The sequence below is a fragment of the Gigantopelta aegis genome, chromosome 8 (genome assembly GCF_016097555.1).
Source record: "Gigantopelta aegis isolate Gae_Host chromosome 8, Gae_host_genome, whole genome shotgun sequence".
Lineage (NCBI taxonomy): Eukaryota > Metazoa > Mollusca > Gastropoda > Neomphalida > Peltospiridae > Gigantopelta > Gigantopelta aegis.
Genome location: NC_054706.1, coordinates 66,564,459 through 66,590,960, shown reverse-complemented (window position 1 = coordinate 66,590,960; position 26,502 = coordinate 66,564,459). Strand labels below are relative to the sequence as shown.

The 26,502-nt window shown below is 36.9% G+C and overlaps 2 protein-coding genes across 4 annotated transcripts in view; one reads left to right on the top strand and one right to left on the bottom strand.

Moving 5' to 3' along the window:
• LOC121380055 (regulatory-associated protein of mTOR-like) overlaps positions 1-9,422 on the bottom strand; it is a 47,094-nt gene extending 37,672 nt beyond the window's left edge. For 2 of the 3 annotated variants that reach the window (XM_041508789.1, XM_041508790.1), the window contains exons 1-9: positions 9,169-9,422; positions 8,190-8,292; positions 6,530-6,690; positions 5,723-5,803; positions 4,256-4,402; positions 3,590-3,768; positions 2,554-2,613; positions 1,636-1,736; positions 957-1,101 (exon numbers count right to left, since the gene is read on the bottom strand). In XM_041508789.1, the coding sequence (XP_041364723.1) occupies positions 957-1,101; positions 1,636-1,736; positions 2,554-2,613; positions 3,590-3,768; positions 4,256-4,402; positions 5,723-5,803; positions 6,530-6,690; positions 8,190-8,292; positions 9,169-9,348 (1,157 nt within the window). In that variant the 5' untranslated portion in view covers positions 9,349-9,422. Of the gene's footprint in view, positions 1-956; positions 1,102-1,635; positions 1,737-2,553; positions 2,614-3,589; positions 3,769-4,255; positions 4,403-5,722; positions 5,804-6,529; positions 6,691-8,189; positions 8,293-9,168 lie in introns of those variants that run through there. The other variant, XM_041508791.1, reaches the window with a different exon arrangement.
• A 218-nt stretch (positions 9,423-9,640) lies between these two features.
• On the top strand, positions 9,641-26,123 carry LOC121379783 (suppressor of fused homolog). The gene is made up of 10 exons (XM_041508435.1): positions 9,641-9,828; positions 10,994-11,128; positions 12,669-12,805; positions 14,765-14,910; positions 15,696-15,781; positions 16,244-16,399; positions 19,387-19,566; positions 21,969-22,113; positions 23,029-23,097; positions 23,950-26,123. Exons 1-10 carry the CDS (start codon positions 9,641-9,643, stop codon positions 24,064-24,066), a joined length of 1,359 nt encoding a protein of 452 aa, XP_041364369.1. The 3' UTR covers positions 24,067-26,123.
• The last annotated feature ends 379 nt before the right edge of the window (positions 26,124-26,502 follow it).

Sequence of the window (26,502 nt, the reverse complement as noted above, 5' to 3'; positions counted from 1 at the left end):
GAAATTAGGGACTCGACTTATAGCCGAGATCGACTTACAGGCGAAGATATACAGTACTACAAAGACAGTAATGACCAAAAACTTACTCGTATCTGCCAAAATTAATAATATATGCAAACAGTGGAAGGTCATGTGTTAAATTTCTGTTAAAGAAGCTGTAATCACTGAAATATTACAGCTTTTTTATCGTTAACTTATAACAAATCCAACACATTCATTTTTATTTAGAGTGCTTACATCCAATTAAGTTTCAAATACGCTGTCCTGGGCATACACTTCAGCTATCTGGGTTGTCTTTCCAAGACAGTGGGTTAGTGGTTAGTTGTTGGTGGTTAGTGAGACAGAAGTAAGTGTAATGGCCACTGAGTCATTAAACTAGCTGTGAGTGGGACCCAGTACCTATCAGCCTTAAGCTCAAAATTAATTCTATATGGGGGAAAAAAGGAATGTATTTCGGAAACTGGGGACTGTGAGTGGTTAGTGAGACAGAAGTAAGTGTAATGGCCACTGAGTCATTAAACTAGCTGTGAGTGGGACCCAGTACCTATCAGCCTTAAGCTCAAAATTAATTCTATATGGGGGAAAAAAGGAATGTATTTCGGAAACTGGGGACTGTGAGTGGTTAGTGAGACAGAAGTAAGTGTAATAGCCACTGAGTCATTAAACTAGCTGTGAGTGGGACCCAGTACCTATCAGCCTTAAGCTCAAAATTAATTCTATATGGGGGAAAAAAAGAATGTATTTCGGGAACTGGGGACTGTGACTGTGTGAGTGGTTAGTGAGACAGAAGTAAGTGTAATAGCCACTGAGTTATTAAACTAGCTGCGAGTGGGACCCAGTACCTATCAGCCTTAAGCTCAAAATTAATTCTATATGGGGGAAAAAAGGAATGTATTTCGGAAACTGGGGACTGTGAGTAGATTTAAATTAAAATGTTTGGTCACAGTAAAACTCACCACATGGGATGCTGATATGTTGGTGGGAGTTTCGGACATGATGTGGGAGTGCAGTTGTACGATCGCATGATTCTTTCCGCCAGCAGAAAGTTACGAAACAAACTTGCAACAAGAAGATCCTGTCGGAACAATTTCTGGAACAGTTCTGAAGTGAAACACAATCCTATCATTTAATATTCGTAATTAACCTTTAAACTAGTTAAGAAAAAATTCTCACATGAAAAGTCCATAAATACCTAAAAATGTAAAAATATGATATTTATATAGAGAACAGAATAGAAATGTTTTAACAACGCACTCAACACATTTTAATTACGGTTACTTGGCGTCAGACATATGGTTAAGGACCACAGATATTGAGAGAGGAAACCCGCCGTCGCCACTTCATGGGCTACTCTTTCCAATTAGCAGCAAGGGATCTTTTATATGCACCATCCCACAGACAGGATAGCACAAACCACGGCTTTTGATATACCAGTCGTGGTGCACTGGCTGTGACGAGAAATAGCCCAATGGGCCCAACGACGGGGATCGATCCCAGACCGACCGCGCATCGAGCGAGCGCTGTACTACTGAGCTATGTCCTGCCCCTTTTATATAGAGAGATCATCATCTAATTTGCATAAATTACCCGAAGTAAAATAAAATTTTGTCAGGGAAGAATTATGAATATAGTCACCTCTTGGTAGTATATTCCAGGCAATGGTGTCTGTGATTGCTGTGAAAATCCAGTTCAGTTCGCCAAGCAAAGTTCTTCGATCATTCAGTTGTCCTGGTATTCTGTTTTTAAAACTTAAACACTCATTCAGATATTTAATTTGGAAAAACTGAGAGTGAAAAATAGCATTCCAAAAACATTTTGTTAGGGGAAATGGCATTCTTCAAAATAATCAGTGTAAGAGAGGAAATGTGGGGAGGAATTGTATCCCTAAATATGATTGTGTGTCTCAAGTGATACACGATTTATAACACTATAAGCGAAATGTTAAAGATTTAATGTCAGTTATTTTCAACCTAAATAAACTCAATAATATACTGATGGAAAGAAACACTTTTGGGTTGGCTATAATTGTTTTTTTCTATTCATACTTGGTTTAAAAAAAATGTATTTGGAAGTGATGCTTCAATAAAACAAACAAGAATTCTGTGGAATTAAATAAATTGTTTTGGTGCACTGTGATAAACCAAGTTTCACTGACCTAGGATTTATAGTGAGAAATTGATTTAAACACAAAACTGTAAAATTAAACTATAACATAAAAGTTGATTTACTGTTATGTGCAGTAGACCATGAAAAGTAGGTCACAGTGACCTAGTAATAGTACGCAACACACCGCCATCCCAAGTTGTTCCTACATGTGAGATGTGATGGTCCCGTATGCAGCTGTATGCAAGATATAGTCCTTGCCTTTTTACTTCATTAAAGGTGAGACAAAAATATTCCTGCCCACCCACCCAACCACCCCCCACCATGTGATCACTTCTAAAAGAGTTTTTATGTTACTATTAATTAGACGTATTCAAAATTACTTTATCACACAACAGAAGAGTATTAAAAGAAGTGAATGCTGACAACATCCTACATGTATCAACTTACTTGTCCACCATATCCAGTGTTAATCGAGGAACCAGTTGACTAGTTCTTTGCAACACATACCTGAAAATAAGAATCCTGCAAAATTAAATGTCACATCTACCATAAACTGATGCAATGAATCAAAAAGAATTTGTGATGTAACATTCATGATTAACCCAGTTCTTTAAAAACAAAATAATAAGTTGTATTTTAAAATTGAAAACAAAATCTAAATTTCAAAAAACCCCATATAAACGTGCACCTATAAACCAAGCATTGAGATTGGTGTTTACATCCAAGTACCGGATCTCACCTAAAGTGAGGAAGATGGGAAGATGTAATGTCATTACACTGGAGAAAACTTGGTGTTTTTATCTTTTATGGATAAATTACCTGTCCTCAAGGAAGTGCGTTCCCCCCTACACTTGTTTGAGGACAGGTAATGTTGAGAAGAAATGGAGAAAACTTGAGATGTTTTCTCTTTCATGGATACATTACCTGTTCTTAAACAAGTGTAGGAGGGGGGGGGGGGGGGGGGAGGGGAGTGCATTTGTTTGAGGACAGGTGTAATGTTGAAAAGAAATGACTTTCTCTTCACTATCAACTAACTATTAAACCCTGGTTTGGACAGGCAGCTCTTATAGTGGAGATGTATGACCAGGACAGCATGCACAATTTTAATTGGATACAAATAAGGTAAAAAACCAACAACACACAAATAAAGATAAAATGAATGAATGAATGAATGAATGAATAAACATACGAAACAACAAATGAATGCACGTGTGGCTAACCATCTGAGGGCTATTTTGATGGGTGTAGTGATACATGACATAAAGAGATCTGTAAGTATTTATGGATGATGTATGGATGGATGGACGGACGGACGGGCGGATGGAAGGAAATGTTTTATTTAACAATGCACTCAACACATTTTATTTAGTTATATGGCGTCAGAAAATAGCCTAGATGGATGGATGAATGGATGGATTGATGGATAAATGGACAGATGGATAGATGGATGGATCAATGATGAATGAACGAATGTGTGGCTAACCATCTGAGGGCTATTTTGATGGGTGTAGTGAGACATGATGTAAAGAGATCTGCTGGTAATTCTGGATTCATCGGCAGCAGCTCGTTTGCACTACACGCAGCCAGCTGAATGCAGTGCTTGGTAGACAATGGCTGATTTGAGTTGCCTGCATACCACTGGTTGCCATTCGAACTAGTTGACTGAAAATACACAGTTACTTAAATATTATTCCGAGGTAGCAGAAACAAAATGTACAGCTATCTCTATCACATATAATATTACAAAAGTTATGATATTTGAATAAATAATGCATAAACAAAATTAGTCAACAGGGCATCTGAAAATTGTGAAAACAATAGTTTCATTTGCATGTCACTGATTTTGCATAATCCATTTTTCATTAATGCATTAAATTTAGGACATTGTTTGCTGTTTACACACATTTGTAATCATGATGGATTACACAACAATTAAATGGGTTACATCCATTTGTAATGTAAACTTTAAATCCTCAATGGCCTGTCAACTGATATATTTTTTTAAAGATCAAACCAAAATAATATTGAATCTCATGCAACATAATTTCCAGGTTATTGCTTGCATTCTTTTTCCTTAACCAAACAACCAAGCAATCTGCAAGCAAACATTTAAATAGATGTCAACAAAAATAAAAATACAAAAGATTACCGCCATTTCGTGGTCTCTCTGTTGAGAGAACTGTTTAAAGGATTCCAGAATGATTCCACCGTTAGTGCAGTCATACACATAGATGGAGGGGCTGCCCATCCATGTCTGTAGATCATACACAGACAACGGGATGTACTGAGTGTAGCTCTGAAAGAGACAACATAAAAATAAGCATTGATGCATTTTTGCACTAGAAAGAAAAACAACACCACTGAAGCACATTGATTAATTAATTATCAGCTGTTGGATGTCAAACATCTGGCAATTCTGACTCGTAGTCATCAGAGGAAACCCGCAGCATTTTTTCTAACGCAGCAAGGGATCTTTTATATGCACATCCCACAGACAGGATAACAAATACCACGGCCTTTAATATACTAATCATGGTGCACTGGCTGGAATGAGAAATAGCCCAATGGGCCCGCCGACGGGGATCGGGGAGTAATATATGTTTAATGACAACTCGGCACATTTTTAAACTACGACTATCTGGTGTTTCACAAAGTTATTTCAACACTTGGTCAAGAGAGAAACCCTGCTGTTGCCACATAGGTTAATCCTCACAATAAATCATCATGGGATCTTTTATATACTTTTCCATAGACTAGACTGCATATGCCACACAGTGTTTGAATATGGGGGGGGGGGGGGGGAGAGACATTGCACCTAAGGCTTTACCATTGAGCTACATCCTATTGCACTATTCTACAAAAAAAATTATCATTACTGAATAATAGATTTTCATTATATTGAAAATTATGTGATCCTGCACACACAAATAAACAAACACACTCAACACATTTTATTTACGGTTACATGGCTTCAGACACAGATATTGAGAGAAGAAACCCACTGTTGCCACTTCATGGGCTACTCTTTTCAATTAGCAGCAAGGGATCTTTTACATGCACCATCCCACAGACAGGGTAGTACATACCACGGCCTTTGATATACCAGTCGTGGTGCACAGGCTCAAATGAGAAATAGCCTAATGGGCCAACTAATGAGGATTGATCTCATGCCGACCATGCATCGAGCGAGTGCTGTAGCACTGGGCTACATCCCGCCCCACACAAATAATTATCGACTTCAAATGCTTACCAAATTAACATGCTTTAAGAGAAGATTTGACAATTCACACAGCTCAAAGACTATGTGATTGTGTGATTCATGTAAATCAACAGTCTTGTAAATTTACTGACATTAGTATACTTCCTCAGTGTTGAAAAAACATTATTATTCTCTAGTTTGGTACTTTATGTAGCAATACAAAAAATCAATACACAATACAGTTAAAGTCTTTTGAACTTTCTTTCTTTCATGATTATAAATATACATAATAATGATTAAAAAAAAATGTTAGTTTACACTTAGTATAACTATTTATTTTAAATTATGTCGAACTTTATGGCAATTAAAAGGCTCATCATTTTATACACAACAACCTCTTTCAGAGCTATATAGTACCTTGTTAAAAACCCAAATCTCTCCATTTACAGTAGGTCTAGGAACTCCATGTCCATTGTAGTGGAACAAGACTCGTTCTTCCTCAAAACAAAAAAGCATATACAAGTAAATAAAAATTGGCAAATCAAGGTACAATATGTTTGTCAGAATATAAAAATCAAAGTCAAAACCCACTTTAATTAGAGAATGTAATCTCACAACTCATGCATGCTAACAACTGAACAAGCCAAAGTGCTTGGCCCAACCAGCACTTAAAACATATTCTGAACAGCATTGTTGCTACTGATCACAATTAATAATACAATATCAATGTGTTAAAAGATACAAGTTAAACACTTTGGCACAGTGATGTTCCAAGGATCAATTATGATTGAAAATTTATCGGTTTGGCTCCACCAATGTGATGATCGATTATAAAATCTGTTAGTCCTCAGTAAAAATTGGTATCCTATAATTTTAATAATTAAAATAAAAAATCATTTAATTTTAAATAAACATTTTGTTTTAGGGTTTTTTTGTTTTAAATCATGAACAGTATACTGTGAAATATACACTTATGAAAAGTACATTTATAGCAATTTACATTACTGAATGAATATTTAATGACACTCCAGCACCAAAAACACAGCAGCTATTGGGTATTAAATCTAATGTGCTAAAAAGGTCTAGTAGCCCGGCAGACTACTGGTAGCCCTGGCGATAAACTGGTAGCCAAAACATCCCAGGCTACTGATACGGTCGAGTCCTGACCAGTTGTACATTTTTAGGCAGTACCCTGCTGTATGTGTGTTGCAAGCCAGGGTGTACCTTTGCATTCCTCCTGAGTGATGTACACAACTTCTTCACCTCATCTACGGTGGGATCGAGAGACTGTTTGTACCGAGCCCTTGGTTGCCAGCGCTCGTACTGCTTCTGAAGATTAGCTCCCACTGTCTCCAGGGCCTTTTGTGGACTCATTGATAAGGGATCTACAATACACCAATAATGGATATCATTAGACTAAATAATATTACATTCATCGATATTAATCAATGCTTTTCCCAGAGTGATAAGAGATCACATCCCATGCTTTGTTACTTCTTTACCGTAATATCTGGTATACTGACATTAATTTATTAGTTTTCTTCTTATGACAACGCCACACAATACCAGTCCAATTTGTAATGTTGTCTTGTCACAATTAGTTATTCTCGTATAAGGCACTCATATTGTGTGGCGTCGCCTTTACAGGAGGGTTGACTTCTTAGTTTTAGTGATTTTTATCAAACTCCTAATTTTATATAATTTGCTTATTGTGTTTATGGAGTATGTTTATGGACTTATTTTAAATACTTTGAAAATGGAAAAGATTCATGAACATGTGTCCATTTCCATCCAAATATGGTAGTGGTATCATACTACTAATAACATTATTAATTATTTCTACGGAAAATACAAAATTTGTTTCTTTTAACCCATCCCCCTAATGCATAACCACATAATGTACTAATCGATACTACTTATAAGTACTGGAATTCTACAAATTTAACTTGTAAGCACATTAAAAGAAATTCTGGGGAATGCTAGGCTCAATTAATTTTTCATTAAGTTTCTGACTAAGACCAATTTTATGTTAATTTACCTCCAATATTTCTTGCATTCTAATGCTTATTAAAAGTGATGAATGACTTTAAAAAAAGAAATTCTAAACATTAATTAATTTTTTCAAAATTGTCCGTTAACTAACAGTCTGAATATTATGGATATAATCTCTCATTTATAAATATATTTATACAGTACAGAATAATTGACTATTTGATATGATGAAAATACAGAACAGTATCATTTTGACTAGATGTTATCTTCAGAACCATTTGAACAGAGCTGGCGGTATTGAAATTACAGGTTCAGTATCAGCATTTTGGGGGCAATTTAGCTCGGTATCGGTATGGTATTCAGTTTTCATACCATACAGAGTAGTATTTTCGGTATACTTGGCTATAAATGTATGACCGTTAATTTAATTTAAATAAAATTAAATTCCATACACAAGGCCCTCATCTCTATCTTCTTTTCAGCTGTTTTGTGCTCATCAGATATATTGTTAGTGATTTACTAAATGGCATAAAAAATATTTCAATACCGAAATTTCTATTTTGAGATTTGCTCGGTACGGTAAATCAGTATTGACATGATACCGATACCGAACAGTATATACACAGTATACCACCCAGCTCTACTTTTGAATGCTTTGTCCTATTTTCAGTTTTATGTATATGGCTTACAGCTTTTATTCATTAAAAAAATTACAATACTAAGAACACTATCGTGATAAATATATTCCCCTTAAAAAAGAAAAGAAAAAAAGAAGATATTTCTGATTCTGCTGCTACTATTGCTAACATCAGATATAGAGATCTCATATTTTCACACTTCGCAACTTTAGGTGACATAATATTAGTTACTGCAAATAAAACAAGAATCTTACCAATCCAACATTCAAGCTTCGCACATGGAGAGGTTTTCACAACATCTGGCGGGTCCACTCCAACATTTAGGCACATTACAAGTGCCACACTAACTGTTTTCATCTAAACAATATCAAGTAACCATATTAATAACTAAACAATGCAATCAAATCTGAAATATTCAAGAAAATTTAACATTTAAACTTTGAGTTGTCCCCAGATCAGAGTACTTGTAAACATAAATATATACATGAATATTAACTGAACTGAAAACTAAACAGCAATATATATTGCTGAGTAAACTGGTCAGAATGTGGAGGTGTAGTCATTAATTTTGGGGTGGGATATGGTCAGATATTTTAACTGGTGGAAGAACAAATAACAAATGTAAATAGTTGAGTGTAATTTCTTGATGACTTACAACTAAAACGTGTGACATCAAATTGATGGCTAAGCACTTATTAACGGTACTGCCTTGCATTTAGTTAAGGAGTCTGTTCTATTTAACATTATGTTAACTTGTAAGTCAGCCATTATTGAATATTTTGCCGATTTTTTGTCCAACTCATCCTTTTCTGACAGCTTAATGTTGAGTTGTCAACGTCTGCTAAAGCACCAATTTCAAAAGATGTGATAAGCAAAGACTGAAAACTAATCTCACATGATATGTCTGGTTTTCTCTGTTTTTAATTTTCAAATGTTACCCAAGCAAAATTATGGGAAGATCCTGTTAACACAGAGTGACTGCACATAAAGATTTTGATATTTTTTAGTTAATTATGTGACAATATATATGTGATAATTTAATTTAATTTATTTGTTACTAATAAATATTTTTAAAATAACGAAATATGTCACTTTCAACTTTGAAACTATGATGCTTGAAACATTTTGAATATTTTTGTAACGGAGTATATTGCAGTTTTAAAATAATGACAGACGTTTATATTAGTTATTCAAGAGGAAACGCAAAACCCGTTTACAACAATAAATACACACCCTTTCTTTCATTCTCCATGTTTGAGTAAGGCAGTGCGACCCCTCGATTATTTCCTTGTGGCGAGCTTCGTTAAAGGCAATAGGCAATTGCCTGTCACCGAGTTCGCTTTCATCCTCTTCATACAATCCAATGTCAACCTCGCCAGCCATAGTTACGTACCAAAGGCTGTTACATGGCATAAGTAATCTAAATTTTAAATACACGTATAGAAGCACACGCGATAATGACACATGGACATGCAAACGAGATGTAGACGGCCATTTTGTATGTTTTTGCCCATTTTATTATCAAATTTCGATTTTAGTGCCATAAAGTTGAAAATTATTGAAATATTACAATTTATTATAAATAATTAAATCAAAATATATGTAACAAATATTTTTACATTAATATATTTGACACTATCATATTTGATGCATTTGGTTTCTAGAATATAGATGTTTCAAGGGCGGTAACTCTTATTGTATTACTATGGAAGGTGCCTGTTCTCAAAAATCTAACACTAACAGTGACACTGGCGATCCTGCAAACATTTCAGACGATTCTGACGAACTCGATGAATTTGACAATTGTGGTCTTGAAGCTATTAATGATGCTTGCAAAATTATATATGCAGATCAACCTAATCCACTTCAGGCAATTGCAGTTAAAAAATACTGGTAAACAAAATTCATCTGGTAAACAGCAAGGCAATCACTGAATTCGGAATTTATTATTATTATTATTATTATTTTTTTTTTTTTTGAGATATCAGATTATTATGATTGTCATCGCTGAAGAAATTAAAAAAAAAAAATAATATAAAATTAATCCAAATTATCTACACGTCATGTTTCCCAATAGCCCAAGTACTTTGACTGTAAGAGAGCTAGACGGACACTCCGTCGCAAGAATTACAAAGCTCGGTGACGTAGATCACATGTTCGCCCACTGGGCGATTCCACATAGTAGACGGAATGGCTGAGTGGGCGATCATGTGATGCAACGTCACGATATAGGTCGGCGAACTTAGAATTCTGCTGTCCGGAGTTTGCCGAAGCTTAGCTGAATGTGGGTGCTATCGGGGTTTCTTTCTGTAGTGTGCATATTAGTGATTAATATGTGGATATTTTTTTAATCAATTAACTCGAAAATGATCGATGTAAAAGTATGTAATGTCAAACATAGGATTGTTGTGATATTAGAACGGAAATCTTTGCCAACTTTTTGGTTGTCGGGAATTGCCAAAAAAATACATAGCCTGGTCTCCGACTGTAATGAGAGTGTATTTATGTCCAAATGTCTGTCTAGCTCTCTTACAGTCAGAGTACTCTGGCTAGTTTCCCAATTAATTAAATTGACATGGAAAGAAAGAAAGAAATGTTTTATTTAATGATGCACGTAACACATTTTATTTTCGGTTATATGACGTCAGACATATGGTTAAGGACCACACAGATATTGAGAGAAAACCCCACTGTTGCCACTTCACAGGCTACTCTTTTTCGATTAGCAGCAAGGGATCTTTTATATGCACCATCCCACAGACAGAGTAGTACATACCATGGCCTTTGATATGCCAGTCGTGGTGCACTGGCTGGAACGAGAAATAGCCCAATGGGCCCACCAACGTGGATCGATCCCAGACTGACTGCGCATCAAGCAAGCGCTTTACCACTGGGCTACGTCCCACTCTAAATTGACATGGAGACATAGGCTCTTCATTATTTTTGAGAGGTTTCAAAACAAATATTTTTGGCCCTAACCCTAGCCATTACGTTTCAGTAAATGCCAAATCCATGTCCTGCCATGTTTTGTGAATAGACATTGTGTTTTTTGTTACAGGATGGGTGGGCCCGACCCACTTGACTTTGTGAGCATGTACCACAATGAGGGAGACAGCACAAGGAACATTCCACCTCACTGGCATTATGTCAGCTATGGCTTCAGTGATCTCTATGGTGATGGCCGAGTACACAGGTAAAATATGAATTGTATTACAATTAATATTAGCCCCCAGACACAGTCACTGATGAATCCTATTCATAAACTTACTTTTGTTTGACATCCAATAGCAGATTTGTATTTTTGTGCTGGGGTGTGGTTAAACATTCATTCAGTCACTGGTGATGTCAGAGGTTGTTCCTGGGATAAACATGTTGTAACCTTGATTGGATAGAAAGAAAGAAGTGTTTTATTTAACAACACACTCGGCACATTTTATTTACAGACCACACAGATAATGAGAGAGGAAACCTGATGTCGCCACATCATGGGCTACTCTTTTCGATTAGCAGCAAGGGATCTTTTATATGCACCATCCCACAGACAGGGTAGTACATACCATGGCCTTTGATATACCAGTCGTGGTGCACTGACTGGAATGAGAAATAGCCCAATGGGCCCACCGTTGGGGATCAATCCCAGAACGACCACGCATCGAGCGAGCACTGTACCAGTGAGCTACATCCCGCCCTCACTTGATTGGATAGAAGCACATCTGATTCAACAGAATTTCTGATTAAACTTAAATTCTTGTATTGCTTCGTGGTAGATCACCTGTCTGAAGTGTGGTGGATTGCAGGATCAGTCACCCTTGATGGACTTCATGGGGCTTTTTCCCCCTGTCCCAACCAGTGTCCTGCGACAGGTGTGCATATCAAAGGCTGTGGTATGACTTCCCTTCCTATGAAAGGAAGGAATGAAGGAATGAATGTTTAATGACACCCCAGCACAAAAATACAAAGGTAAGTTTTCAATGCCAGTTTTTCAGAAAATTTTAAACTGTATGGCAACAACATGTTTTTCTGTCTCTTTCTTTTTCTTCACCTGTTGTCCCCAAAAAACACAAAAACTAGTGGTTTGCTAGACACTAAATATGGTAGGCATAGCTTTAAAAATGTGCTGAGGTGTCATTACAGTAATATGTATACATCTTGGCAGGTTATTTCACAATTCCCGGTGATGTTAATAATACTGGTACAGCAGTAATTAATTGCGTTGTCAGGAATCGCAGGTGGAGGCACTTAAAAAAAGAATAGACCGAAGAAAACTCTCCATTTATCATTTCAGTACGTAGGTTAATACATGGACAAAAGATGATACAGTTATTTCGACCACTTTGATAATAGTGGTTTATTTTGTATTGAAATATACTCGTTAAGTATTATGTAACCAGCAGCCGTATTCACTGGGATCGAACAAACTGGCTGCACCCGTTGTATATATAATAGCCGTCACTTTTAACCATTTTACTAATTAAATATACAAATATACTTGTTGATATTAAGCAATAATGTGCATTATATATCATTCAATATGTCTACCAGTCCAAAAGCTGTGCTTAAACATTCCTTTACGGCAACTTCAGTTTTATTTTCCACCAACCTGGTTTTTTTTTAAATCATTAATAAAAAGAAAAAATATCTCTCTTTGTTTTATTTAATGATTCCAAATGGCAGACATATTTTTCAAGGGGGCAATATGCAAAATTGATTTCTGCAGTGTGTTTTGATTGTAGAATGGGTTCAAGAGGAGAAGCAAGTGGGTTTGGTTTTGAGTTGACATTTCGGTTGAAGAGGGAGAAAGAGGAGGAGGAACCACCCCTGTGGCCACAGAATTTGATGAACAGGCTGGCTAACTATGTGTTTCAAACAGGTTACTATAAAACATTTTATGTTTTGACACTCCACTTTTTAAAGGGATTACCCATAACAAGACACAGTTATTTTGATACTCGTACATATCTAATATTGTAGTCTTAGATTACGTGCATGTGTGTGCACTGGCATCCAGAGACGGGACTCGGGATAGACATGCTCGAAACCTTCGTGGTATATGAGCATGTAAAAATTTTAAGTCAAGTCAAGCATGTGTGTTGAAAATAAAGGCTTTTAAAGCCTTTTTTTTTCATCACATATGCATGTACATACTGTAGATCTTGAAATGAATGCGATCATAATATGAATGCGAAAAATGCGAGTTCGTGTTATTCGCATTAATAATATGATGCATTTATTTCTGTTTTGTCTGTCTGACGTTATTTAAAAACAAAAAACAACAAAGATTAAAATTCTAATATATTTATAAAACACAACTGGAAAACAATTCATCATAGGCGAGATAGACTAATTGCCCTATAGTCCAGCCACACGTGACGATTGCAATCTGTTGCCACCCTGTCAAAAGTCGACATGATTCATCACGCATGAATGGATATGAACACGCTAATGCTGAGGTCAACCATTTCTTTGTTTTTACTGTTCAAGTTTACTGTAAGTTTTCTGCATCCCACTTAGTGAAGTGTTCTTACATTATTACTTTGAAATCGGTGTTCACAGACAAGGACGATACAGTTGTAATGGTTCATGTATGCTAATGTTTAGCCAGATTTAGGTAACTACACATTACGTAAGTTATTGCAAAAAGAGATTATAAACAGGTTAACTGAGTACACAGACATGTTAGTGAGTTGATCTCATTGAAGATGCCTGTAACTCGAATTTAACAGAAAAGTACACAGACCTGTGTTGTTAGAAAAATTATATTTCAAAGGGAGGCCACTCACATTAATTTCATGTCGCATTTTAGTCTCCCACCATCACTCGCATTAATTTAGGGATGCATTAATTTCAGGATCTACAGTATATAGAAACGATTTAAAACACCGTTCTGAGTATTGCTATAACTTTGTAATTTAATCACATTCATAGATAATTTTCAAAAACAAAAGTTCTCTTTATGCTGCTAAAAACACATCTATAATGAATTGCATTAAAATGGCATTTTGTTATAAATTTAACACCCAAAACAGAGAGCCGTAAAAACAAACTCTTTAAACTACATGACATAATTTTGTGTCTTTGCTAAAGCGTGATGACATTATTGGTTTGTAAGCATCAAATCATTCAATAGTATTGTTCGTTAGACCAATGCAGAATATTTCTAAGAAAATATGGAAAATATTTTCCCTGTTATGAGTGACCGCTGGGGTAATAAATGGCATTATGATATTTATTAACATTTAGCTAAACAGAATTATTTAAAAAAAAATAGCTATACACTTACAAATGACACATGGTTTTGCAATTAGCTTTCTGGCGAATTTAATGACATATCCTTGCCAAATTGAACTTTAAATGCCATTTTGGTGTATGACAGCTTAATTCCAAACATAAAGCAATTTCTCACACCTGTAGGGTACTTACATAATGCAAGTCAGTGGAATGAACTTATCTACATACATCATCCTATTTACAGGGGCGGGACGTAGCCCAGTGGTAAAGCGTTCATTTGATTTGCGGTCAGTCTGGAATCGATCCCCGTCGGTGGGCCCATTGGGTTATTTCTCGCTCCAGCTAGTGCACCACGACAGGTAAATCAAAGGCCATGGTATATGTTATCCTGTCTATGGGATGGTGCATATAAAAGATCCCTTGCTGCTAATCGGAAAGAGTAGCCCATAAAGTGGCGACAGTGGGTTTCCTCCCTCAATATCTGTGTGGTCCTTAACCATGTGTCCGACGCCATATAACCATAAATAAAATGTGTTGAGTGCGTCATTAAATAAAACATTTTTTTCCTTCGTCCTATTTACATGAATTTGCTTTGTAACAGGAAATGTCCTTCTAGTTGGGGATCACATTCCCTGGCACAAGCCCCTGGATGGTACAACGTTTTCACATGTTCAGAGCATGCTGATAGCTGAAGATCCCCAACTTTTCGACTTGGACACACCGTATGGAATTGTCGAGTTCAGGCAGGTTAGTAGAAAAATTTGTTCTTAATCACTGTAAGAAACTGTTAACACAGTGATTTGTTTGTTGTTTTTGGGTTTTTTTTTTTTAATACAGTCAACATCAGATTGCACCAATCTGTAGCAACAAGTCTATAATTTTTATGACATTTGATTATTGGTTAATTTTCCACAAAGATCTTTGTACAGTGTAACCCTTCTAAACCAGACACCTACAGAATAAAGTAGAAATTCCTGTTTTAAGGGATATCCAATTTAGAGACGTTTTATACTGTATTGATACTTAAAATGCGATCATGAAAAGCATCATGTTTTGAGGAAATGCCTGTTTACAGAGGGGTTTCACTGTAGTACTTACTTGAGGGTCAAACTCGACCTGGACCCGAGTACCCAACACTTACACTAGATGGTGATAAGACTAAGGAATAACGTAAAATAGCATTTAGCTTCTAATTCCAGTGCTGGACATGGATGTCAAAGCATGATGTATTGCATTTAAAAAAAAAACAATTGATCTGTTCAGTGTTGTAGCGGACAAATGGCCAGTTTAATTAAAAAGAGATACTATAGCGCATGATCATATAATTATTGTGCAAACTACTTGTATATCGCTGATTATTTACTGCTGAAACTATTGTCCTACATTGTCCATTGTATTATACTTTATGATTATATTCCACCTTTTTGGGTACTCGAGGCCTGTAAACAGACTCGAGTCTTGCTAGACTCAGCAAGTGTCCGAGTACTCAAGTACTCATGGAGACCCTATTTCACTGTATCTATTTTTAACAGATTGTTGGTGTCACCAGTGATGAGGTGAAGGCTGCTCAGAAGTGGAAGGGAGCTGGAATCTTGGAAATGCTGATCAATCATCCTCAGTAAGTTTAAAATAATTTCTAGTGTCTTGTGTTCTATTCACCTTAGACCTGCCGAGTCAGAAAACACTAAAACATTCTTTCTCTCCTTCCTTTCTTCAGACTTTCTCTTGTTGTGGGGTGAGATGTAGCCCAGTGGTAAAGCGCTCACTTGATGCACAGTCGGTCTAAGAACAGTTCCCTTCATTGTCCACTGGACTATTTTTTGTTCCAGCCAGTGCACCAAGACTGGTATATCAAAGTCCATGGTATATAATATCCTCTCTCTGGGATGATGCATATAAAGATCCCTTGCTACTAATGATAAAATGTAGCAAGTTTCGTCTCTAAGACTATATGTCAAAAGTATCAAATGTTAGACATCCAATAGCCGATGCTTAATAAGTCAGTATGCTCTTGTGTTGTCATTAAACCAAAACAAACTTTAACTGTGTGTGTGAGAAATGTCTGTTTTCTTTGTTTTAGAGTCGGGCCCTTCTTTGTGACTGACCTGTCGAGAGAGAAATCTATATTTGATCAAGATGCAGGGTTATTTCAACTGGTAAATGAAGGGGTAGAGAACGATGGATCTAACCTTGGTCATGTGACCGCAGTGTGTACGTGGACAAATATCAGTCAAACGTGAGTCAACATAAGACATCAGCATATTACATTTTCTTATTCATATCAAAGTGTACCTCCATAAATATGTTTCTAAATTTATTTTGTATATTTCAAATATTATGGTGAAGGTTTAGGAAGGAAGGAGCAAAGGAAATGTTTTATTTAACAATGCACTCAACACATTTTATTTACAGTTATATGGCGTCAGACATATGGTTACGGACCACACAGGTATTGAAAGAGGAAACCTGCTGTCGCCACTTCATACACTACTCTTTTCGATTAGCAGCAAGGGATCTTTTATATGCGCCATCCCACAGACAGGATAGTACATACCACGGTCTTTGTTACACCAGTTGTGGAGCATTGGCTGGAACAAGAAATAGCCCAATTGGTCCACTGACGGGGATTGATCCTAGACTGATTGCGCATTAAGCAAATGCTTTACCACTGGGCTACGTCCTGCCCGGTGAAGGTTTACTTCTGAGTCATATTTGTTATAAATTATACTTTATTTTTGGGGCGGAACATAGCCCAGTGGTTAAGTGCTCACCTGATGCATGGTTGGTCTAGGATCGATTCTTGTCAATGGGACCATTGGGCTATTTCTCGTTCCAGTACCAAGATGGTGCATATATTAGATCCCTTACTACTAATGGAAAAATGTAACAGGTTTCCTCTCTAAGACTATGTAAAGATTACCAAATATTTGACATCTAGTAGTCAATCAATGTGCTCTAGTAGTGTCATTAATGAAAAAAAACCTTTTACTTTGTTATTCATGTTAAAGCGTATCAACTTAAATATTTCAAATATATAATTGTTTTTCAACTTAACCAGACCTCCAACTTATGGCACTTGCCCCCCCCCCCCCCCCCCCCCCCCCCCCCCCCCCCCCCCCCCCCCCCCCCCCCCCCCCCCCCCCCCCCCCCCCCCCCCCCCCCCCCCCATTACAGTGGACTGGTTCGAACATCTCAACAATGGATTTGCTAAAACAATCAAAGTTTCCTTCATTTGCACATAAATATACTCTTCAAAAGAAGAAACGCAAAACCACATTGTCGTAACATTTGGAGAATTGATTTAATTATTGAATGGTGAGTCCGATAATTACCAAATGTTGCAGGATTGTTCACAATTCACTCTAGTCCATTGTGAGTAAGTGATAGGACACACCACCAAGGTCAAGGTCATCTGGAGTCAATACTGGGTGTGGCCTCCGCGTGTGTTGACAACTGCCTGGCACCGCCTGCCCATTGAAGCAACCAGAGTACGGATGACGTCCCGGGGGATGGTGGCCCACTCGGCCTGCAAGGCTGCTGCCAGCTCGGGCAGGGTCTGGGGCTGTGGTTGTCGCTGTCGGAGGCGTCGGTCCAACTCGTCCCATAGATGCTCAATTGGGTTCAAATCCGGTGATATCGATGGCCAAGGAAGGACATTAATGTTGTTGTTCTGTAGGAAAGCCGTTGTGAGACGTGCTGTGTGAGGCCTGGCGTTGTCATGTTGGAACACTGCGTTGGCGTTGGCCATAACTGGAACGATGTGTGGCCGGAGGATCTGGTCAATGTAGCCCTGTGCATTCAGGTTGCCCTGCACGTGGACCAGGTCAGTTCTGCCAGTGTGTGAGATGGCTGCCCACACCATGACACTACCCCCGCCGAATCTGTCCACTTCCTGCACGCAGTTTGCCGCATAACGTTCACCACGACGTCTACACGCGACATCTTCCATCATGACGTCGGAGCAGAAATCGGGACTCGTCACTGAACCACACCTGTCTCCATCGCAGTTGAGGCCATTGTCGATGAATCTGGCACCACTGCAGTCGGAGTCGACGGTGTTGTGGTGTTAAGATGACACCTCGAACTGGACGTCTGGCACGAATTCCTACCTCACGTAGGCGGTTCCGTACGGTCTGGTCGGATATCCTGCGCAAACCTGGTATTGCTGCGGCTGTGGAGGTGGCAGTAGTCAATCGTTCCCGAAGGTGGCGTACCCGGATGTAGCGGTCCTGCCCGGGGGTAGTGACCCGTGGTCGACCGGATCTAGGGAGGTCACGTGTTGATCCATGTTGCTGGTAACGGTCCCACAGTCTGGAGATGGTGCTTGGGGACACATGGAATGCCCTGGCAACGGCCGTTCTGGATTCGCCTGCGTCTAGTCGGCCGATGGCATTGTTTCTCTGCGGTTCACTGAGACGTGGCATGTCCTGGATTGTCAACTGTCGGCCAGATACAGAGGCCAGGCAAGCGAACACCCTGCACTTTTATACTGTCGGTGTTCATGTTGCACGTGCAGACAACGCACGTGCAGTGGTGACATGGTTTGCACGTGGCTGCGTTTTTGCGAATATTCACATTTTGGAACTTTATTGTACAGTAGCTGCGTTTTATCGAATGTAACCGTGGGAATGTGTTTGGGACATGCAATGACCTTATATTCACAAAGCATGAACCGGTAGGAAACATAAAATCGGAGTTATAACCCATTTGTACCCTTTTGCGTTTCTTTTTTTGAAGAGTATATATTAGTGAACATTGACTTGTAATATATAGAAAATTATAAACTATGTTATTTGCACATAAATATATTAGTGAAAATTGAAATGTAATATAGAGAAAATTATAAACTATGTCATTTGCATATTAGTGAACATTGACTTGTAATATATTTATAAGATATTAAACAAGCTTCCATTACGTATCATGTTTATGTCCCGAGGGAAATTATTTTCAGTTTTCACAAGCTTTAGCGAAATCATAGTAAGTTTAATATCTTATTTATTATTCATAATCGATTTTAATTTATATCACTCTTTTGGTTGACGTTCCTGAAAGGTGGTAGTGAACCAGTCGATGACGTCACAGAGTGTTTCATCCCTCTTGACATTCTATGTACCAAGATAATTTTAACCATATGGGTATTAAAGAAAATTATAAACTATGTCAGTTCAACTTTATTGGGACTGCCATTTACTTGTTTCTGTAATTGTCTTCAATACCAAGCTCAGAGGAATCTGTGAGAACGTCACAGCAGCTTGTTGTTGGTGATGTGGAAGGAGCAAGTGGAGGCGTCCCAGGAGAGGACAAGGAGAATGAAGACATCAGTCCTCCTCCACAGCTTGTGGACGCTGTTCATCTTTACTTTGATGCCGAGGCGGCAGAACTGTTACCTTTGGTTGCCAGGTGAAATGTCCTTTTTAGACAGTTTTTAATTATTCTGCTAGCTTTACTTTAGGCCTGTTCTACAATTGATGATATTCACCAGAGGTAGATCATTTTTTTTACGATCCCCCTCCAAACCTCCCCCAAAGATCCCTTGGCATCCCACCTCATGTCACTGGGACCCCCCTAAATGGATCCGCCACTGTTCACTGGGACTAAGTGGGCATGGTTGGTCCTTCATATCAGGCCTTCTGATTTCACAGAAACAATTATTTCTGGTATCGTGTCGGTAGCCTGTAGGTAAAATCAAAGAAATGAAAATTTGTTGCCCGTGATTTTTATATGAATACGACAATTTAAGAAAACTAATATACAGTCAAACCTGTCTTAAGCGGTCACATAAGGGAGTAGATAAAAGTGGCTGCTTAAGACAGGTGGCCACTGATTACAGGTTGCGACATATAGTATTTAAAACATATGTTGTTGTTTTTTTGTTTTAGCGTCTATACTGCTAATTAATGGATGTGTGCTTCAGTTTACTATAAATAAACTTTTTAAATGTCGCCTCCTTCAGGAAAAACTGCAACTGGAATGTATTAAATTAACCATTCTCAACAAGTTTGTTTTCTCTTTCTATTTAATTATTTAATTTCTAGTTCATGCGGTGTATTGTCATAGTAAGTGAATCTACAAATGTCAAGCGTAGACTGCCCATAGGCATTTAGATGCTTTCCAGAGTCATACTTTCTTAATTGATACACAGTAGAGATGTCGGTACTAGTATTCCTGAAGGTGTGAAGATCGGTTATTTGCGGCACCTTATCGCTGTTGTTAAATATCCCTTTTATATAATAGTAAACATTTACTGTGGCTGCTTAAAACAGATATTTTAGCGATTTGGGATCCGATTTTTTGGTGGTCACTGGCCGCGTTAGACAGGTGACTGCTTATTACAGGTGCATTTACGTTATAAATCGTTTGTGAGGGAAAAAAGTGGCCGCTTAAGGCAGGTGACCGCTGAATACAGGTAGTCGCTAGGACAGGTTTGACTGTATATATATATAATTATTTTTTAAAAACAGTTTCCGATGGGTTCCAATGATCACAAGAAATGGAACTGAAAAAGTGTTTCCCATGAAATTTGAAATCCTATGGCCTGTATTTCTTTTAGTCCCCTGCCAGTCCAACTAGAGTGGACTATAGGTTTTGTACATCTGTTTATCCCACATCTACTTTTTTACCCAATGTCTTAAGATATTGAGCTAAAACTTTGTGTGTAGCTTTTTCATGTAGGATTACAGATATGGTTTGACTTTCTTGGCGATTTGTCCATTTTTGACAGAGTTATGTTGCATGAACTTATGTGATAGGAAAATTTTTTTAACAAGGTAGGGAACATAAATTGCATTAGCAGTACTCTCAGGGGATGGATTAAAGTGAACATTTGTGTATAATCTCTAATCCTTACAGTCCTATAGTCCTATGTACATACAACTGTACATCTGAATGAAGTAATATAGTTCTTGCTTAAAATATTAATTTCTTGATTATCCTAATATTTATAAAAGCTCAAATTAGTGTTCTCATAATAGAGATGAAAAGACTAACTTTGTCTGGAATTTTAGATTTTAGTGAAATATATAAAAATGTGTAGACTTTTTTTTATGCATATGCTCACTATCCACTAAAAAGATGGACCATGTTACACAAAATGAGAAACATTTCAAGAGAGTATAATGTTACATAGTTAAAGCTCAAAACTGAGGAGCAGGCCTGCTTATAGAATGTTTAGAGTCGAATAGTCTGGCGCTTTAGTGTCAAATTATATGGATGTCATTAAAGATTACGTTTGGACTCTAAAACGTTTTATAAGCACGGGGCCCAGACAGCAAATATCACTCAAAATGCTGTCTGATAATCAACAATACAAGCAACATTTGCTTTCCATTATAATTTTGATAGTGTTGCAGATATATCAAGAATACTTCATTTTTAAAAGCAACTATCTTACATATGGACTCGAGTCTTCAAGATTACTGTTAAAGTTCAACTACAAGTACTACGAGGGTCCAACTCGACCCGGACCCGAGTTCCCAACACTTACACTGGATGATAATGAGACTAAAGAATAAAGTAAAATAGCGTTATGCATCTTAATTCTAGCTGCGAGCAAATGGCCAAGTGACTTAAAAAATATAATTAACTGAGAGTGCTCTTCCTTGCACGGGTACTCAAGTCCAGTGAACGGACATGAATCTTGCTAGACTCGACCCGTGCCCACATACTCGTGGAGACCCTAACTACTAGTTAAATTTTGAGATTTATTTCTAGAACACCTTGTCTTGAAATCTGAAAAGCAAACATTGAATCCACTCCACAGTATAAAATTTGAGCCTTGCATACTGGGGTTGTTGTTTTTTCAGAGCAAGATTAAAAAAAGGTCAGTACTTTATATTCCACAATGCAGAAAAAGAAGCGATTCACTTCATTCCAGCCCAGTCCAGTGCAGACGTCACTTTAATGGTGGATGATGCCAATCCGATGGTGGCCCAAGGGACGTATATTCAGGTGAACATTAAAGAGACTATTCTGAATTCTTGGCAATTGTTTAGATGATGTTGATCATTAGAGACTTTTTAATGACTATATTTACATATTAAATATATTTTTCTAAATAAAATATTAGTGGTTGTATATTAAATATGTTTCTGGTCGTCCTAGTGTTTGCACCACTAGATCAAACTTCCATTTTATTTCCTAGGCTACATACAAATATTAGGATGACCAGAAACACACTGAATATACAGATACCGATATTCTAAAGCAAAAAATAATAATTTAGTTGTTACAAAATCATGTTAGTCAAAAACATCTTACTATGCAGCAAATTCTTTAATAAAACAACAATTTGATACCACTCAATTTGAGAATTTTCAGTGCCACTTGCTTTTTGGAAGGGGCTTATATTCGGTACTGCAGGGGTGGAACATAGCTCAGTGGTAAAGTGCTCACTCGATGTGCGGTCAGTGTGGGATCAATTCCCGTCAGTGGGACCATTGGGTTATTTCTCGTTGAAGCCAATGCACAACAACTGGTATATCAAAGACTGTGGTATGTGCTATCTTGTATGTGGGATAATGCATATCAAAGATCTAATGCTATTAATGGAAAAATGTAGTGGGTTTCCTCTCTAAGACTAAATGTCAAAATTACCAAATGTTTGACATTCAGTAGCCGATGATTATTAAATCAATGTGCTCTAGTTGTGTCGTTAAACAAAACAAACTTTATTTACTTTGTTTCCAAAATTCCAGATTTTGGTCCTAACAGATAACCATTTCAAAACCATTCAAAAAATTTGTTTAAAAGTCATTTTATCTTCAAGTTTTAATATTTTTATTGTGAATAATTTGATCTTAAATGCTTTCTAACAAATTACATAAAACAATTAGTAAAGTTAACAAATCGTACATGTTTTTGCAGATTTTATGTTCGCCATCTTTCATTGAAGAAATGTCACAAGAGTTTGAAGGATTACAAATAATAGATGAGGTATGTGTGTCTGTGTTCTGCAGTTTTGGTGGTTGATAATGGCATGACATGATTTTCCAAGAGAAATAGAGAGTGAGCAAGCGCAGAGGAGAATATGTGAGAGGGAGAGACAGACAGACACACACACAGAGACAGAGACAGAGACTGACTGACTGACTGACTAAGACTGACTGACTATATAGATTAATATATTATTGTGTACCCAACAAAATACAAATAAAATTTTATTTTAATATAATGTTATATACACCCACCAATTAAAAACCCAAACAGATATGCGACAAGTTTCCATTTTCATTTACGCCAGCTGTTATTTAATGTGTATAAAAATATTATTATTTAAGAACAGATGTAGGATTTTGTTTAGAGTGGAGGTGCAACTTGAAAAAGTATTTTATAGTCCGTCCCATCATTCTATCAAAATGTTATAATTTCAGTTTGGTTTGACGTAAGAAGGAAACTAAAAGTGTTTTGGAAATAACAAACAAATATAATTTGTGTGTGCAATTTACAAATCAATAGGCTCAGAAATAAATAACTTGTAGTAAATTACATAGTATGAAAAAAATGCGATCCCTGTGGGACGGACTATAAATATGTTAATATACATTATATATATATTATGGCAGACCTTCCCAGAAACATTCAGCCAGCTAACTCATATACACATATGGATGCATGCATGCACACACATACTAGGTTTTGGGGAAACTTTGAAGGGATGTGACTTCCAACATCTGCCCCCATGGATTATTATTATTGAAATATTGTCTGTTAATCATTCTTGGAAAGGACACATTTTTTCACCAGTTTTTTTTTTTTTTTTATATACATGTATTTTTTTTATTGCAGACTATAGCCAATTATCCAAAAGAATACAGCTTTTCCTCTCCATGTGTGAAAGTGACTGTAGTGGCCAGAGGGACACATGTACCGGTACTGGTCAATGATTCGGAGATACTCCAGTGACATTTATAGTGTCAGTGCTTGTATTCTACACTGGGTAACCTCGCAGTACAACAAGCTACAGCTGGTGTCTGATGAGCTTACAGGAATCCAAATTGGGCAGATGTGTGTTACCATATTACGGGCTCCCATTTTTGTAGAGGGCGAACGCTGGTTTTTGCCCGAAGTACATAAAAATTACCAAATTTGGATAACAACATTTATTCATATTAGCAATACTACCAAACAGCTATATCAGGTTACAAACAAATCACTACGCATTTTTACGTGATTACAACTAAATTTGAGCGTAGAATGATGAAAATATATGGTAAAAAGGTCTCAGGTTAGCACATTTTGCCTGAATATTGTAATACATTTTGCCCAAATTTGAGGTTTTGCACCCGCCCCCCATGTCTTGTATGCTTATGTGTGTTACCCAATAATCAAAAGTTCCCAAGAAAGCATCTTATAGAAAAATGGATGCAGGGTGTTAACAAGTGTTTCCTGATCGAGTGCACACGGAATGTTGATTATCTTGTGTTAATTCAGCTGCACAGCTGGCAGCAGATTAACAGTGGGCCGATCTAAATGTGTCACTGTTGATTTAAACCATATTTATTATTAACACAAAATATTTATGGTGTTTTCAACAACAAATGATTTGTTTATTGAAATATGGACACAAAGACCTATATATAATATAGGAAAGGATTGTTCAATAGGCAATGCATATATTAAAAGCTCTCTAAAAAATCATATAAAACATCTAAATACAAATAGCAGGAAAATCCACATACGGGGTTTTTTCACATTTGTACTGAGGGTGTAAACACATTACCTCTACTGAATGCATTTTAGAATGAAATCCTAAAAAGCAAAAAATTTGACACATATTTATAATAGCTGTATTCCACTACCACTGCCAAACCTCTGATTATTTCATATGAAATTATTGACAGTGGACAAATATTTACTGATATATAATACTATATATTAAATATATATATTCTGTTAATATTTTGAAGTTTGAAGTCCTTGACAAAGGACAAATTAACCACAGATTTATATCAATTGTTCTACAGATGTTCTGTAAATATACATGCAAGTTGATCTCACATAAGCATATTTATGTATTTAATTTTTTATCGTGACTATATTCTATTCTTGTGCCACAAGCTTGTACTGAAATAGAGCAGACTTATTGCAGCCGTTTTATAAGTCTGCAATAAGTTTGTTATAATCATGCCTGTTCTTAGAGCAGATCTGCAATAATGTTCTGATGATCTAACCAGAGTTCCTATTGAGAACAGGAACCATATTCTCAAAGATATGTAAATCTAAAGTGGTTGCAACTTTGAATAGTATCTTTAAATTAACGCCAAATAAAGTAGTTGGGAAGTAACAATTAATATTTGTAAGGGAGGGGTTGACAGGGTAGGTTTGATCAGGGGAGGTTGTTACCTGTTAAAGTTGTATTGTAACACTTTAGCAAGCCAATTTTTTAAGCGTCCAAAATGTCTGTCAAAATATTTTTATCTGTAGTTAGAAGCTGACCCTCAGGGCTCACCCTGGATCAAAAATACCTGTAGCTAATTATATACAAACTGGAATAAATCTGAATAACAAAATGTCAATGGGGGTAGGGGCAGTTAATATATTACTTCAATTTTTCAGTGGGGGTGGGGTGATGCATTATCTTCAGGGTTGGAAGCCAGAATCTCGTACACACACACACACACACACACACACACACACTTCTAAGGCCTATGACATTAAATTAACAAACATACAGAAATATGGGGGTGGGTGGATGTTTATGGAGGGTGTTGTTTTCTCTTCCTTTTTTTCCCAAATAAAAATTTCAGAGCTTTTTATTTAATATAGAGGTCATTTTTTCTTTAAATAGCTATCTTTATGTTAGTTTGAATTGCTTTTTGGGGGGCTTTTTTGTTCCAAGTAACCCATCAATTCCCCACCCCAAACAATTTCATAATATGTGCCATGTTCTTGCTGTTGATTTCAGCATCATGTTAAATTTTTGTTGTGATTTCTGCTTGCAAAATACCTAGGTTAAGAATGCCGACTTCACAGTATACTCCATTTATTTAAAAAAAATTGTATAAATTTTAAGTTACAGATCTTCCAGACATTGCTGTCATACATGTTCAATGCATGCCTTTAAAATTAATAACCGTGATTATTAAAATAATTAAAATAAGCTGTATTCTTTGATGACACCGTTTCTCGTTATCGGTTGCGAGATCACTATTACGCTAATTGAATATTTGGTATTATTATTATCTTTGAGGTATCGGATAGATTATGTAACCATTTCAGAAGACAGAAAATGGCTTAGCCAAAATTTTAGCCACTTGCAAATTTTATTAGCGATTTTTTTTTTTAATTAGCCAATGGCTAATTTGGTTACCGACAGCGCAAGCCCTGACCCTACTTTTT